We start from the raw sequence: 13,695 nt of genomic DNA on the forward strand, positions 1-13,695 counted from the left end.
AGCTAAGCTCCTCACTTACCCTAGACGTTGCCCGACTCTACCTCGCTTGGAGAACAGAGACATAAATACCGTATATACACATATATCAGTTACACAAAGGGCATAGTACCCATCTGCATTCAGAGGAAGTCACCTTGCAGAGTTCCTCGGATGTTTACCTCCAAGAGAGGGGAGGGTGAAGTGAAAGTGGCTAGTAACTCATATTCATCCTCGGCTTACTCACAGGTAGCATCTATCCACAAACAACTGCCACTTGTCCTACAAGGAAGCTGGGGTGTTAATGACCATGTTTTGTGCAGCCACCATACGATCTAAGATAAACATATCCAGGTTCCTGTGGCTTATGTCTTGCAGGTAGTGGGCATTGAACGTTGTTTGTCATTTCAAAACAACCACTTGTAACACCTGCATCACAAAAAAATTCTTTTTAAATGCCAGCGAGCGTAGTGCTTTTACTATGTTCCAAGAAGGTGGTCTGACTTCCGATTGAGGGCAGGTGTGTTCAAAGTTTCATATGAGGAGAGACAATTCCGTTAAGGAGGAAATGTTAACTCCGTTCAGCTTGAAAAAGAGGCTTAAGGCCGAGTCATAACTTTTCACTGCCAATACTGAACAAAGTTTTTCCTCCCTGAGGTAAAACAAGAACTCTGCTAATTTTGGTATAGTGGCACAGAGAGGAGAGATACCCCGTCCGCGACACCAACCATATAAGACGGAACACTTTGCCTGACATACTGAGGCAGATGACTCACAGGTATCCTGCACTTCTCATTGCAATAGGTCTTGAAAAGCCTTTCTGTGGGGCGAGGAGTTGCTGGATATCCTCAAGGCGTAAAGACAACGCGATAGAATTGCTTGATGGAAGAGCTCCGTGAGTGGTTTTCTGAGTAAATCTGGAAGTGGAGGGAGCTCTCTTGGTGCCTCTGTGAGCAGATACAGAAGATCCAGGAACCATTCTGCATGTTGCCACAATGGAGCTACTAGGGTCATTGCGAGATTATGCGATGCCCTGAATTTGTTTACAAACCTCCTTACTAGGCAGAAGGTGGAGAACGCGTAGATGTCTATTCTGTCCCATGGATGTTGGAAGGCATCTTACCCGACTTCCTGGGGATCCAGTCATAGAGAGCAGTACTAGAGAGCAGTACACTGGAAGTTTCCGGTTTAGAGACAACACAAAAAGATTGATAGTAGGCAAACCCCACAAAGTCAAAACTTTGTTGGCTATCTGCTGCTTCAAAGACCATACGGAGCCTACTATCTGAGTCCTCCTGCTCAGATTGTCCACCAGCACATTCTTGCCCAGAATGAAGCAGGCTGAAAGGGCAACCAGGTTGTTTTCCGTTCATCTGAGGATTTCCACAGCTAGCTGGCATACAGTAGGTGCCATGAAAAATTACCTCCTTGTTTGTTTGTATGACATCACCGTAATGTTGCTTAAAAGGAGCCAATGGAAGTGCTCGAGGATAAGAAAGGTTGTCCTCATTTTCAGGATGTTTCTGTGGCAGTCGTTCAGATTCAGACCAAAACCTAGATGCCATGAGGTGAAACCGGTGAGCTCCCCATCCTTCTTTTGATGTGTCTGTGGAGAGCAACAAATCCAGGGGAGGAGAAAGGACTACTCCCTTGAGCAGGTTGATGTCCGACACCCACCTACTCAGGTCTCTCTTCTACTCTTAACCTACCAGCACCTAGGTGTTCAGTAGGTTGAGGTGCTGAGACCAAAAGGTCTTCAGCTGCCACGGTAGAGACCGAATGCATAGAGACGGGTAGAGGGAACCAACTCCTCCAGCAGCCTTTGGCAAAGATCTGCTGGCAACCTGTCTTGCAAGAGAAAGGGCTGAGCTACCTCTCTCATTCTCTTTACTCGTTCCTCGGAGGAGAAAACTTTGCCTAGTCTGGTCATGATTTTCATCCCTAGATATACCACCTCTTGAGAAGGTTGCATGTGAGACTTCTCATAATTTACCACTATCCTCAGGTCCCGGAAAAAGGCGAGAAACCTCTCTCGGTGGAAGAGAAGGATCTCCCTCAGGTCTGCTAGAAATAGCCAGTCATCTAGATAACGAAGGAGACGAATGCCATTCTTTTCAGCCCAAGTGGACACTAGAGTGAAGATCCAAGTAAACACCTGGGGTGTTGTGGACAGGCTGAAACACAGCACCTTGAACTGGTATATTTCTTCTCCTAACATGATTTTCAGGTACTTCCTTGAGGATGGATGAACGTGGATCTGGAAGTACGCATCCTCGAGGTCTAACAATTTAATGAATTCCTGCAGTCTGACGGCCTGCCACACTGTCTAAGCTGTCTCCACCTTGAACGAAGTCTGTTGGACAAACTTGTTCCAGGCCGAGATCTATGTCTCGTTTCCAGCCTCCAGGTGCATTTTCTAAAAGAAATAAACAACTGTAGAAGACTGGGGACCCTTCTGGGACCTCGTGGAGAGTCATTCTCTAGCATAGTTTGGACGTTGCCCCAAAGGGCCTGTTCCTTCACAGATCACTTCGCGGAAGATTCTGATATCATTCAGATCCGTGAAGCATCCACCTCTGGTATCTGCTCTTCAGGCATCCCTTACTGGTGGACTGATCGGGGGAATGCCCTCCCTAGCAGGATTGTTCTCATTTACCTCTCTTGACCCTCTTGCCCCTCTTCGAGCCCTGTTTGGAACCTTGGGTTTGCGCAGCCTGTTTCTTTGGCAAACTCCACTAAAATTCCTGGGAAGATCTTTGCGGTAGAGGCCCCATGAGGTAAGGGCACGAGATTGTAGCCTTATGAGGAGGGAGTCCTGGCTTGCCTTCCTCCATCTGTCTGCCACTGCCTTGATGTCCTCCACATTGAAGGGGAAGGACCATCCAACGAAGAGTTGAGCAGCTTCATCACCTCTCTCTTTGTTATCTGCAGTTGGAATTTTGAGACTACCGCATTGCTTCGCCTCAAAATTCAGGTGACCCACTGGTTTACGATGTTCAGGGTTAGAAACTCAAGGGTTATAACTCCAGAAAGGAAGAAAACCAACAAAGCTTCCCTCCTCTGAGGAGTAGAAAGGTCCTCATTCTTCACGAGGTAGCCTACGTTCCTAACCACTAGTTCAACCATGAAACAGATTGTAGAGAGCCCTTTGCAACCCGTTCTATGTTGGCAGTGCTGCAGAGAAATGAGCTGGCAAAGTTGGCAGTTTAGCCAGAGAAGAGTTCTGTGTCAAAGCCAGAATTGCCGAACCCATCAGTAGAGGAGATGGATGAACCTCTATGATTACGTAATACTTCCTCTGGGGTACATAAGGAGAAGAAAGTAACCGAGAGAAGTCAACCAACCAGAGGGACCGTGATGCTCCTGGCACCTGGTGTAAGTCCCCTTCTTTGCCTCTTTAACCTCCCTAACTAAGGCATGGCTACCCTAGTCTGTGTGGGTTTCGAAGTGGAGTAGAAGATATCTAGGACTATGTCTTTGCCCTCCGTTGGAACTTGATCCAACGGAGTAGAAACCTCTAAAGGAATAGTGGGAATGTCCAGGGGTGGAACTGTCACAGGAGGATCGGTCGATCCAGAGATCGCCTGCTTCACTGCCTGGACAAGGTTCAGGAACCAGGAAGCACCTTCCGAGAATGAGGCTGCTGCTGACTGGAGCACCAAGTAAGAGGACAGGAGAGGATGTCGACTTGTACCCTTCCCTATGCTCAAGTTCCTTAGGGAAGTGGGCACCGTCCTCATGTCTGACTGAGCGATCGGTCTGTGCAGGTAAAGCTACCTTACCTTGCTAAGAAACCTGCTGTTCCTCTTGCAAGGTTGACTGAATGCGAGGCGAAAGTTGGCGATGTGAGAGCTGGTAAAGTGCGCTTGTGTGCACACCCTTCTCAGCTTGCACAGGTAATGTGTAGTCTACCTGCATGTAGCACACAGAGTGCACTAGCGACGTAGAATCTTGCCTCAGCTCTAGCCATTGCTTCTTGTGCGTGCGAGTCTTGATGGAAAGACTCGCTCAAGAGAGGAATACCTGTAGCTGGGGTAGAGAGCACACACTTTTATCAGGCAGACGAGCTTGCCCACCCACCTGGCTAGGTGGCGTGGTGCGCAATGCTATGCAAAACTCGTCCGATAGATTCCAGTTAGCTTGATTCCGAGAGTTTGAGCTTATATAGCGACAAACGCTATGTTGTGTTTTATGGATAAAACAGCGAGAAGGGATCGCAAGCAACCGTCTACCACCATCGTTGTGCAGCTCCAAAAAGCTGTGCTCCGATGACCTGAAGTGCGCCATAGATGAATCCAATGCCCTTCGGTGGAACCCCCCAGAAGAGACCACCCAGCAGAAGGGCTTCTCTCCCACAGTTGGGAAGGACAATCAACCCCTCTTGCCCCTGTCGGCAAATCTTGCAAACGAGAGGACTGCTGAACATATGCTGGCTAAAGGAAGCTCTACCTCAGAAGGGAAGGCTGACCAGCACCTGGTGAATGATAGCCCCCCTTGGAAAGGAAAATTGTCCAACACCTGGAGGTGGACCTCCGGGCAGCTCGTTCTGTTTCCCTCCTGTCTAAGCAAACCTAGACAGAAGACCTACGTCATGAACTGCCCTTGGAATGTAGCCAAAGCTAGTTCCAAGGTTAACACCGGAGAGATCACCTGACAAATCACTCTGAGGAGTACTTATCAACAACTGCTCATGCCCGCCTTCTGAACCAGAGTGAATGTTGGGGCGAGCAAGTGCTGAGGTCAAGATGGTCGGGTGTGCGTGAGACTCTTCTAGTCCTAGACCTACAGAGTCTCAAGGGAGAAGATGGGAATCAACCCCTGGGGAGGGTGACTGCTCCCGTTGCACACCCAGCCACAAGACCTCCTGTAAGATTTCCTTCCACGGGAAATCCGTGAGCCCCAAGGAAAGCCATAGCAAACGCACAGCGTTGTCAGAAAGCAACTCTCCTATGGCAGTGGCCGTAGCTGCTTTGCTAGGGGAGGCAACGGAGGCCCTAGGAACGTAGGGATGTCCCGGTGTCACATTGATATCATTCGTGCTTGACTGACCACCAGGGGAAGCCGACAACGCAGAGTCAAGATGGAAAGGTCGAGCCGATGGAGTTCGATGGCGAGGTTTCTTCCCTTTTGAATATGAACCAGAAGGGAAAGAATCCCTCTTAGCCCTCTCCTGTTGCCTGTTAAACCTCGTCCACTGGAAGGTCAACTAATCCCTACAAACCTGGCACAGAGACCCATGTGCATGAGTGACCCCTACACTCAGGGCAGAGACCATGAGGATCAGTCGCCTCTGCCAACTTAAAAGTGCTGCAACAGCGCCCTTTACAGCTGGCACAAGCTCGCATGATTAAGATCTCCACGGGCACGCATACCTATAAAAGGAAAAGTTTTGAAAGGAAATTTTTAGCTTTTCAGACCAGTTATTTGCAAAATTTTTATTTGGTTTTAACCGGAGGAGCAAGACAATGTCTGTACTTCACCGAGCCATATAAAAAGTAGCGGCTGTTTACTAGTGCTGGTGTGAGTGGGGTGGTTGGCCTAGCCCTGCTGCCCCAATAACCTAACTAGCGGAGGGTAGTTACACTAGCAAAAGCTTTAACAGCTATCACCGATATAATATTCCTACATAAAGATCATAAAGTTTGTATATAGTGACAGAACAAATAATTCTTCTAATCAATAATTATTCAAGCATTAGATCATTAAATACTGTAATGATAAATCAAAATATTTATTCTTTTTCATAGAGATAGAGAGAGAGAGAGAATCTTGTCTTATAACTGTAATGCAAATCTATATTTTTCATCACAGAAATTGTTTTACATATCAAATATTACATAAACATATTGTATGTGTGAGCCTCTTTCAATAATTTTATTATTAGAATGTCTATCCAAAGAGTTTACCACTGAATAGTTTACAGATGTTAGCTATAAAGTTGTCATTTATATTTGTTTGATTTTCATTACTAGCTTGTGCAGGGAGGGAAACGGAGCAAAGGCTGGGTGCAACGAAGAATGAGTGGTTTGAAAAAGTTGGGCTGTGCGGAGCAGCTCCAACTGAGAATATTCGAATCTTTATCTAAGTATCATATGGATCTCTGTACCACAAGAAACCGAAACTGCAGAAACAGAACCCACAAAGAGGGTGGGTTGACTGTACTGCAGTAATAATTTTCCTCCAAAAATTTTGTTTTGAGAAATAGGGCTTCAAAAGAATTTTTTCTTTTTTTGTAGGAATTCATAGAATAAGACTTTAGTATGTATAAGTAAGGGCTTTTAGTAGTAATTTTCCTCACCACTAGGATCATAATACCTAAGGCTTATTTACTAAGCAGTGGTGAGCCCTTCCTTCAAAATGCTACCTGTACCCAATAAGAACACATTGCATTTTTACATATCAAAAGAAATATTACCCAAGATTGTTTACCCATATGTTTCTAATGACAATTAGATAAATATTGGTGAGTTACTGGTGCAATGCATTAACAGAGAAAAAGCAATAATGAGAAAGACTAAGAAGACTTCATACGAATTAAATGATGATGATGCAGCCTATCTAAAAGGTCGTCTGCCTAAAAATATTATCATAATACAAATTGAGCACAAGAAATCTGCATTACTGTATACTTCTGTTAAATTTCCTTCATATGTTTGGTACTAATCTTTACTGGAAATTAATTACTGCAAACTAATGGTTATCAGCATTCTTCTTAAAAAAATTATGAAAATACTCACTCTCACAACACCATCAGAAGATCCAGTCATAATAACATTACCCGCATCCCACTCATACATTGTTGAGAAACAGACACACAAGATTTGTTGAAGCGGAGAATGAGCTCCCAATGCTGTATTGACAGAAGCTATGGGGGTACCATTTATACTCCAAACATATAACCATGTTCCAGCACAAGTTGCTATGTCTCCCTGAAAATAAATTAATAATTCAGATAATTCTTCAGGAAAGATCTAGATATTCATACAAGAAATATCTAATTTGTTTACTTATGATTAAAGAAACACATTTTTAATAAGATTAAAAACAGGATATTATGTATATACAAATATCTATTACATGTAATCCATACTTACCTTTGAATCATAAAGATTTAAAGGTTGCTCATGAACGGCAGAGGCACGGGACAGTTACAATGCCTTAGAGACTGACCATATACTGTACCTAGCTTAACCAAATGAGTTTGCAAAATCTTACTTAACATACTCCTCTGGTAACAAACTAATGTTTGTTTTCTTTGCATGCTTTGGCAAATAACTTTTACATATGAGTACTGTATTTATTTTCATAAGAGAAAACCTACCCAACACTAAGGAAAGGTTCACGGGCAGACTCCTCTCTGTGACGAGGTCTGAGTAACTACAGGAAATTGCCATAATAAAGGGATGACATGAGTTACTTTGGTTGCGCATGTGTGCTCCCCCACACGACTGCCAGACCTCACCAGGAAGGTAGAAACCTAAGATTGTAAAATAAGTCTCGACAGATGGAACCCTTGAGGGTTATTGCTGCAAATATGGATGCCTGCCGATTGTTTGTAGCCACCATATGTCACCATTGTACCCCTAGGGCACAACATATCTTGTTAAATATAATCCTGCTGGGTTAATGCCCTTGAAATTTTTCTCTTAAAGATCCCTAATCACCCTTTGATAAAAATCTTTAGATTCTATGAAATATAAATACAAAAATTTAAGATCATTGTCTAAATACATAAATTACTTTTTTTTTCAAAAGGCTTCACAGTTTCATGAAGCTCCCGATTCCACTCTTTGTTGCCGGACCAACGTCGGTTCCTCAGAAACGCCATCTCTTGTTCAAAGCAGACCAATTTATGTATTTAAAAAATTATCTTAAATTTTCATATTTATATTTCAAAGAATCAAAAGTTTTCATTTATAAATTTTTATTGAATGTTTTCCGAATTTCTAAATATCTTTACAGTATACAGTATACCATGCTAGGCGGTATATCTTAGTTACCGTCCTAGGCGGTATAGCTTGCCTTACCGTGCTATGCAGTATATCTTTACCGTGCTAGGTGGTATATCTTAGCAATCCACGTTTGCAAACTGTTATACTCGTATAAACGGATGAGCAACTTGGAGTAATGAGAGCTCTGGGTGTGGAGGAAATGGCCCCCTAAATCTCCATGAAGTCACTGGCAGCAGGGTGACGGATGGAGTTTAAGGCGATGGACAAACTGTCTCTTTGGCTGTTACTCCTGATACCCAGTGGTTGATCTTACTAGAATTAGTATGGACCTGGCAGGGAATTGCCTTAATCAGATAGGCACTGTACATCACAATGAACTGGCTATCCTTTGAGGTATATAGCCAATGAATCCTCTATGGATTTTAGTCATTCATGGAAAGAGAAGATGAAAGAATGGCCCCCAGTCACTGGTGTAGCAGGGTGCTAAGAATCTCCTGGTTTATAGATACTAAAGAAAATTGAAAACAGGTAATTGGAATGTTAGAACCATGAATCAGATTGGGAAGTTACAGCAAGTGGAGAGTGAATTTATGAAATATAGCTTGGATATCTTGGCCCTAAGTGAAACACGTTGTAAGGGGACTAGTAAGGAAACTTTAGACTAAGGCAATAAATATATCTACTCAGGAAGATCAGATGGAGTTGGAAGAGAAGGGGTATGAATGATGATGACACCAAGAGCAGAAAAGGCATTATCCGAGGGGGGAGTTGTAAATAGTTGATTGTTACTGGCAAAGTTCAAATCACAGCAGTGCAACAAGAGTATTATAGTTTGCTATACCTCAACAAATAATTCCCCTGAAGAAAGGAACGATGAATACTAAGAAAACTGTAGAGTGTAATAGATGAGATCCCTGAGAGAGATATGAAAATTGTGATTAGCGACTTCAATGCTAAAGTTGGAAGGAATAATCATGAGATAGAGAATGTGATGGGCGTCGAGGGTCTTGGCAAAGTTGCAAATGAAAATGGAACACATTTCATGAGTTTCTGTTCAGCAAACAATCTTTTCATTGGAAGTACTCTTTTTCAACACAAGAACATCCCTAAGTACACATGGACTTTAACCTTGGGGCAATTACAGAAATCAAATAGATCACACTGCCATTGATAAAGACAGAAGGAGGATTATGAGAAATGTAAGAAGCTATAGAGGGGCGGATATTGGTAGTGATCACCAGCTCCTCATTGCCACACTGAAATTAAAATTGAAAGCACCCAACAGAAAGGTAGATAGAATATATAAATTTGATACAACTAAACTTTTAAAAGAAGAGCACAGAGAAACATTTGCAATTGAATGCAAGAATCGATTTGCAGTCTTAGAGACTTTAAGAGACAAAGAGTAGACAATAAATGAAGAATGGTGTGATATTACAAACATATATCAGTCAGTTAATATTGAAGTCTTGGGACACGCAGTTACAAGGAGAAAGCCATGGATATCAAATGATACTTGGGATACTATAAAAAGGAGACAAAAACAGAAATTGATAGTTGAAAGTTTTCGAGTTAGTAATGAAAATTACACGGTAGAGCATGCTAAGTATTCCAGTATTAATAGCGAGGTAAAAAGAAAAGCCAAGAATGACTGGAGAGAATATTTAAACAGTAAAGCAGATGAGGCTGAAAAAGCTATGAATTCAGGAAGTGGCTGTGGTGTAAGAATCACTCATAGAATTATTAATGAAATCTCTATGGGGGCAAAGAAGAAGAAGCATATACCCATCAAAAAGAGAGATGGATCTGTTATAACAACAGAAGATGCAAAGACAACGTAGGATGGAACACTCTGAGGTTATGAATAAGAGATATGAAGGGAATAATTAGATTGATATACCTGTAACTGATGAAGAAGTTAATGTGCCCATGAATGAATTCAATGTGTTTGAAGTTGAAGCTATCCACAAAACACTAAAGCGATGGAAAGCCCCTGAATACGAAGGAATATCGCCTAGATGACACTGGCCGAAAATGAAGTGCACCCAGAGTACTTACAAGATTATTTTGTAGAATACGGCACGAAGAGGCAGAAGCTGATGAATGGGAGTTAGGAGTGTTGGTGAAAATGGCAATAAAAAGGAGACCTGACTGATTGCAATGATTACAGAGGCATAACACATACATCAGTTGTTATGAAAATATATAGTATGCTTATTCTAGAGAGACTGGAGAGAAAGATTGATGAAAAGCTGAGAGATGAACAAACATGCTTTATTTAGTTAGCCAGAACAACCTTCCTGGTTTCATAACTAATTATCAGTATTAGTTATTTAGTCTTCATTGCTAGGAATTAGTTATATTATGCCGATAGTATTCGTTTTCGGCGAGTGTAGGTAGCTGAATTCACACGCTAGCTTGCTAGCCTAGCCCCTAGGCTCGATAGCCTAGGCGTTTTAGTTTACTTTCATGCATGACATAATAAGTGTTCCTAGTGTTAATTTAAGAAATAAAGATGTTAGGCATTTATACATATAAGATTCAGTGATTGCACATGTTTTTCCTCCTTCTAGGAAGTATACAAGGGATTTCGATGATCTTGGTAGTCGACTCACTTGCCCATAACCTAACGCCTGGGGCTTTTGTATACTTTCTCATTTCCCCGGTTACCTTCGTACCAAAGTAATCTCTCCTCCCTCTGAGGTAGCTTAGGCTACATCCTAGCCCTCCTTACCTTGAATCGTATTCAAGTGAGTTTAGGCTAGGATTTTCTTTCCCCACCCGTAGCCATAGTTCATGAGCTTTGAGTTTGGGACAGAACCTCAGAGTACCAGTCGTTTGCACCCAGCTACCCCATTAGGCGAATGAACTCTCCTTTTGGTTCCGCTCGTCAACAAAATTGGGGGGGGGGGCCTCTGCCCCTCCCCCTAGACCACACCTGGTAGGGTTACGACCCTTCCTCCCTGTGGCCTAGCGACTTGTCCTACACCTGCCTTCCCCGGACTACGGGACACGTTCCCCTAGCCTAGGTTAGGCAGGCCCTGGGATTCTGTTTCTTTATAGTTTAGGACGGCACATCCGTGCCGCTTCTTCACTGTACTAACCTACCCTAGGCTGGAGAACGAAGTCTTCCTACACCTAGGTTAGTGCCGGTACTGAAACAGAACCCCCTCCTAGAGTGCCGGTGAGAGCTCACGCCTTCCCCTACACTCCTTCTCAGGACCCTCTCCCCTCCCCCTCTGTCCTTTGGTGATGGCCTAGCCATCACACCCCTGTCCACCGTCCTACAACTCGACTGAGTGCCGGCGGGTTGTGCGGTCGGCCCGGTCCTTTCGTTGGTTAGTCCGAACTGCTAGGCTTCCCGCATATAGTTGAACTAAGGGATAGCATACGACAGGTCGGTCTGCCGGCGGAAGATCTCACTATCTTAAGAGTGTTCTTTGGTCCTCCCTTGGGCCGCCACCCGCAACTGTAGCCGACTGCCGGCTCTGTTGCGGCTGGATGGAAGCTTGCCATTCTCTCCCTTCCATTTGAACCCTCCTTACGGTGGAAGACGAGGTTAGGGTACTGAGCTACCGCCCTTCCCTCCCCCTTCCTCCATACTTTCTCTCTATCTCAATCAGTGCCGGTCCACTGTCACACTACACTGCCGGTATCCTCTCTGTCTCATAGATTGAAGTCAGGGTCGGAGTACCTAAAGCCGGTTGCCTGCCGACTGCCGGGGGCCGCCGACATGCCGGCGATCTGCCATCATCCTGAGGTTTCGCCCTTTCTCCGCCACATAGACTGATGGCTGGGAGGGGTTCCCCCTCAACTGGAGATTCGCCGGCGCCCGGCGTGCTTCCGTCATGCCGGCGTGCTGCCGCCGCCACCTAATCATATTACTTTAGTGGACTGTCACTTCTACTCTGCCGGCAGTGTCTATTGTATAGCTATATACGATAGCCAGTACATCTATGGTATAGTAAATACCCTAGTCAGAAAACTATGGTGTATAGTTATGCAGTAAATATTTCTAGCATACTCTATGCATCCATGCGCAGTCCCTTGCCGGGACCTACCTGAATTGGGGATAATCTACTCTCCTTTTCCCTTAAGCTGAACGAATTCAGCTCTCTCCCTCTCACCATTGCTAATACTCTGGAGGAAGTACAAGCTGAAGGCCCTAGAATTAGTTGTGGTGTGAGGTCACGGCAATTGACTGGGCGGGATGCAAAGTATGTGTCTTTTCTGCTTCATTTCCAGCTTAACTATCCTAAGCTTACACTTGAAAAGGAATCTTATATTGTAATTGAAATTACTTTAAGACTAATCTAAGATTACTTAGTCAATGATATAGACTTCTGTAGACTCATGTACCCCTTTCTTCTTTACAGGAGGAGTACATCCGGTGTGAGAGCGCTTTCTGCAGCGTTCGGCGCCCGGACTTCTATGGCCACCTGGCGTGCTGAACCCACGCCAGCTGTTCCGTTTCCCAAGGAACTCTCCGCTATTGGGACCCGCAGGTCTGCACCGTCTGCAAGGACCTGCTGAACGAGGCGTTCGAGGTCCCCCCTGTCTGCGGAGGCCAGGGACATCGCTCACGAGAAACTACGCAAATGGGTGCGTGGTTTCCAGAAGAATGTCACGGGGCCCTATTTCCTTAGTGAGAAGATGAGAGCTTTGCTCTTCCCCAAAGCATCTGCGGATGCTGTCATCCCCAAACCGGAGATCCCCTGCGTCCAACTGACGGTCCAACCGGACGTATCGGACGCACTTCAAGACTTCCATCTTGACGAGGTGGAACGGATGTTGGAAGTGTCGGACACCACCGAAAGGACCCTGATGGCCAAGGGTCGAGAAGAGGAGGAGCCTAGGGAGGCTCCTGACTCCTTAGGTGAAGGCGCCCCTGCCACCTCTATCACTTCCGTTGCTGTTTCGGAACCTGGCCCCTCTATCTCTTCCACTCCTATACCTGCAAGAGTGGACACCTCCGTGGATAACCTCAAAGCCTTGGTGGCAATCCTGGACGAGAGGATTCGCCAGAGGGACGAGGATTTCAAGAGGGAAATCCTACGCCTATCGAAACAGACCCCGAGGAAGATCACCGTGAAGGATCTTCCCCCCATGCTCAGTGACGAACCCAGGGAGGCATGCAGAACACATGCCGATCACGAGCGGACGTATCTTTGTCAACGATTAGTTAGGCAAAGAGTTGGAGTTTTCGCCTAGCTTTGAAGCTTATCCGAACTGTTACTTCCGTCTCAAGTCCGAGCCAGTTTCCAAGGAGGAAACCGAGCCTAAGGAGGTCATCGTCTTCAACCATGCAAAGGCTCAATCTCTTCTGGCCGGCTGCCTGAAGAGTAAGGGTTACACCAACTCCAAGGTGCCGGCCCTAAGCAAGAAAAACCCGTCTTTTCTTGCTCCTGACACCATGGTCTTCCCCTTCGCAGAGAAATCCCTGTTGGCAGTGTAGAAGGCGGTGGAGGAAGGGAAACCCTGCCCTACATTGGAGGAATGTAGGCCCCTCTCCCTCGCCCTCCCTCCCGATGGCAAGAACTGGAAAGTCATCCAGTTAACTTTCTCTGTGGGAAAGTTGGAGGCTGAAATCGCTGGACGGCAGTTCAACGAGAACCTCCCCAAACTCTCCGAATACCTTCTGCGTCGGGAGTTGGACACGAAAGAGAGGTTGGCTGCCTCCCTCTCCCTTCAGGTCCAGATGGAGACGATGGCTGGGGACACACGGACTCCAGGCTTCACATGGTCCTGGCTAAGACTCACCTTGCCA

At 45.1% G+C, this 13,695-nt stretch overlaps 1 protein-coding gene across 4 annotated transcripts in view; it reads right to left on the reverse strand.

Annotated features, from left to right (window-relative positions):
* The window catches only part of bchs (WD repeat and FYVE domain containing 3 bchs), a 748,678-nt gene that overhangs the window by 161,523 nt on the left and 573,460 nt on the right, over nucleotides 1-13,695 (reverse strand). For all 4 annotated transcript variants that reach the window (XM_068389148.1, XM_068389155.1, XM_068389143.1 and 1 more), the window contains one exon: nucleotides 6,714-6,905. In XM_068389148.1, the coding sequence (XP_068245249.1) occupies nucleotides 6,714-6,905 (192 nt within the window). The remainder of the gene's footprint in view (nucleotides 1-6,713; nucleotides 6,906-13,695) is intronic.

Source organism: Palaemon carinicauda, chromosome 1, assembly GCF_036898095.1.
Source record: "Palaemon carinicauda isolate YSFRI2023 chromosome 1, ASM3689809v2, whole genome shotgun sequence".
Taxonomy (NCBI): Eukaryota; Metazoa; Arthropoda; class Malacostraca; order Decapoda; family Palaemonidae; genus Palaemon; species Palaemon carinicauda.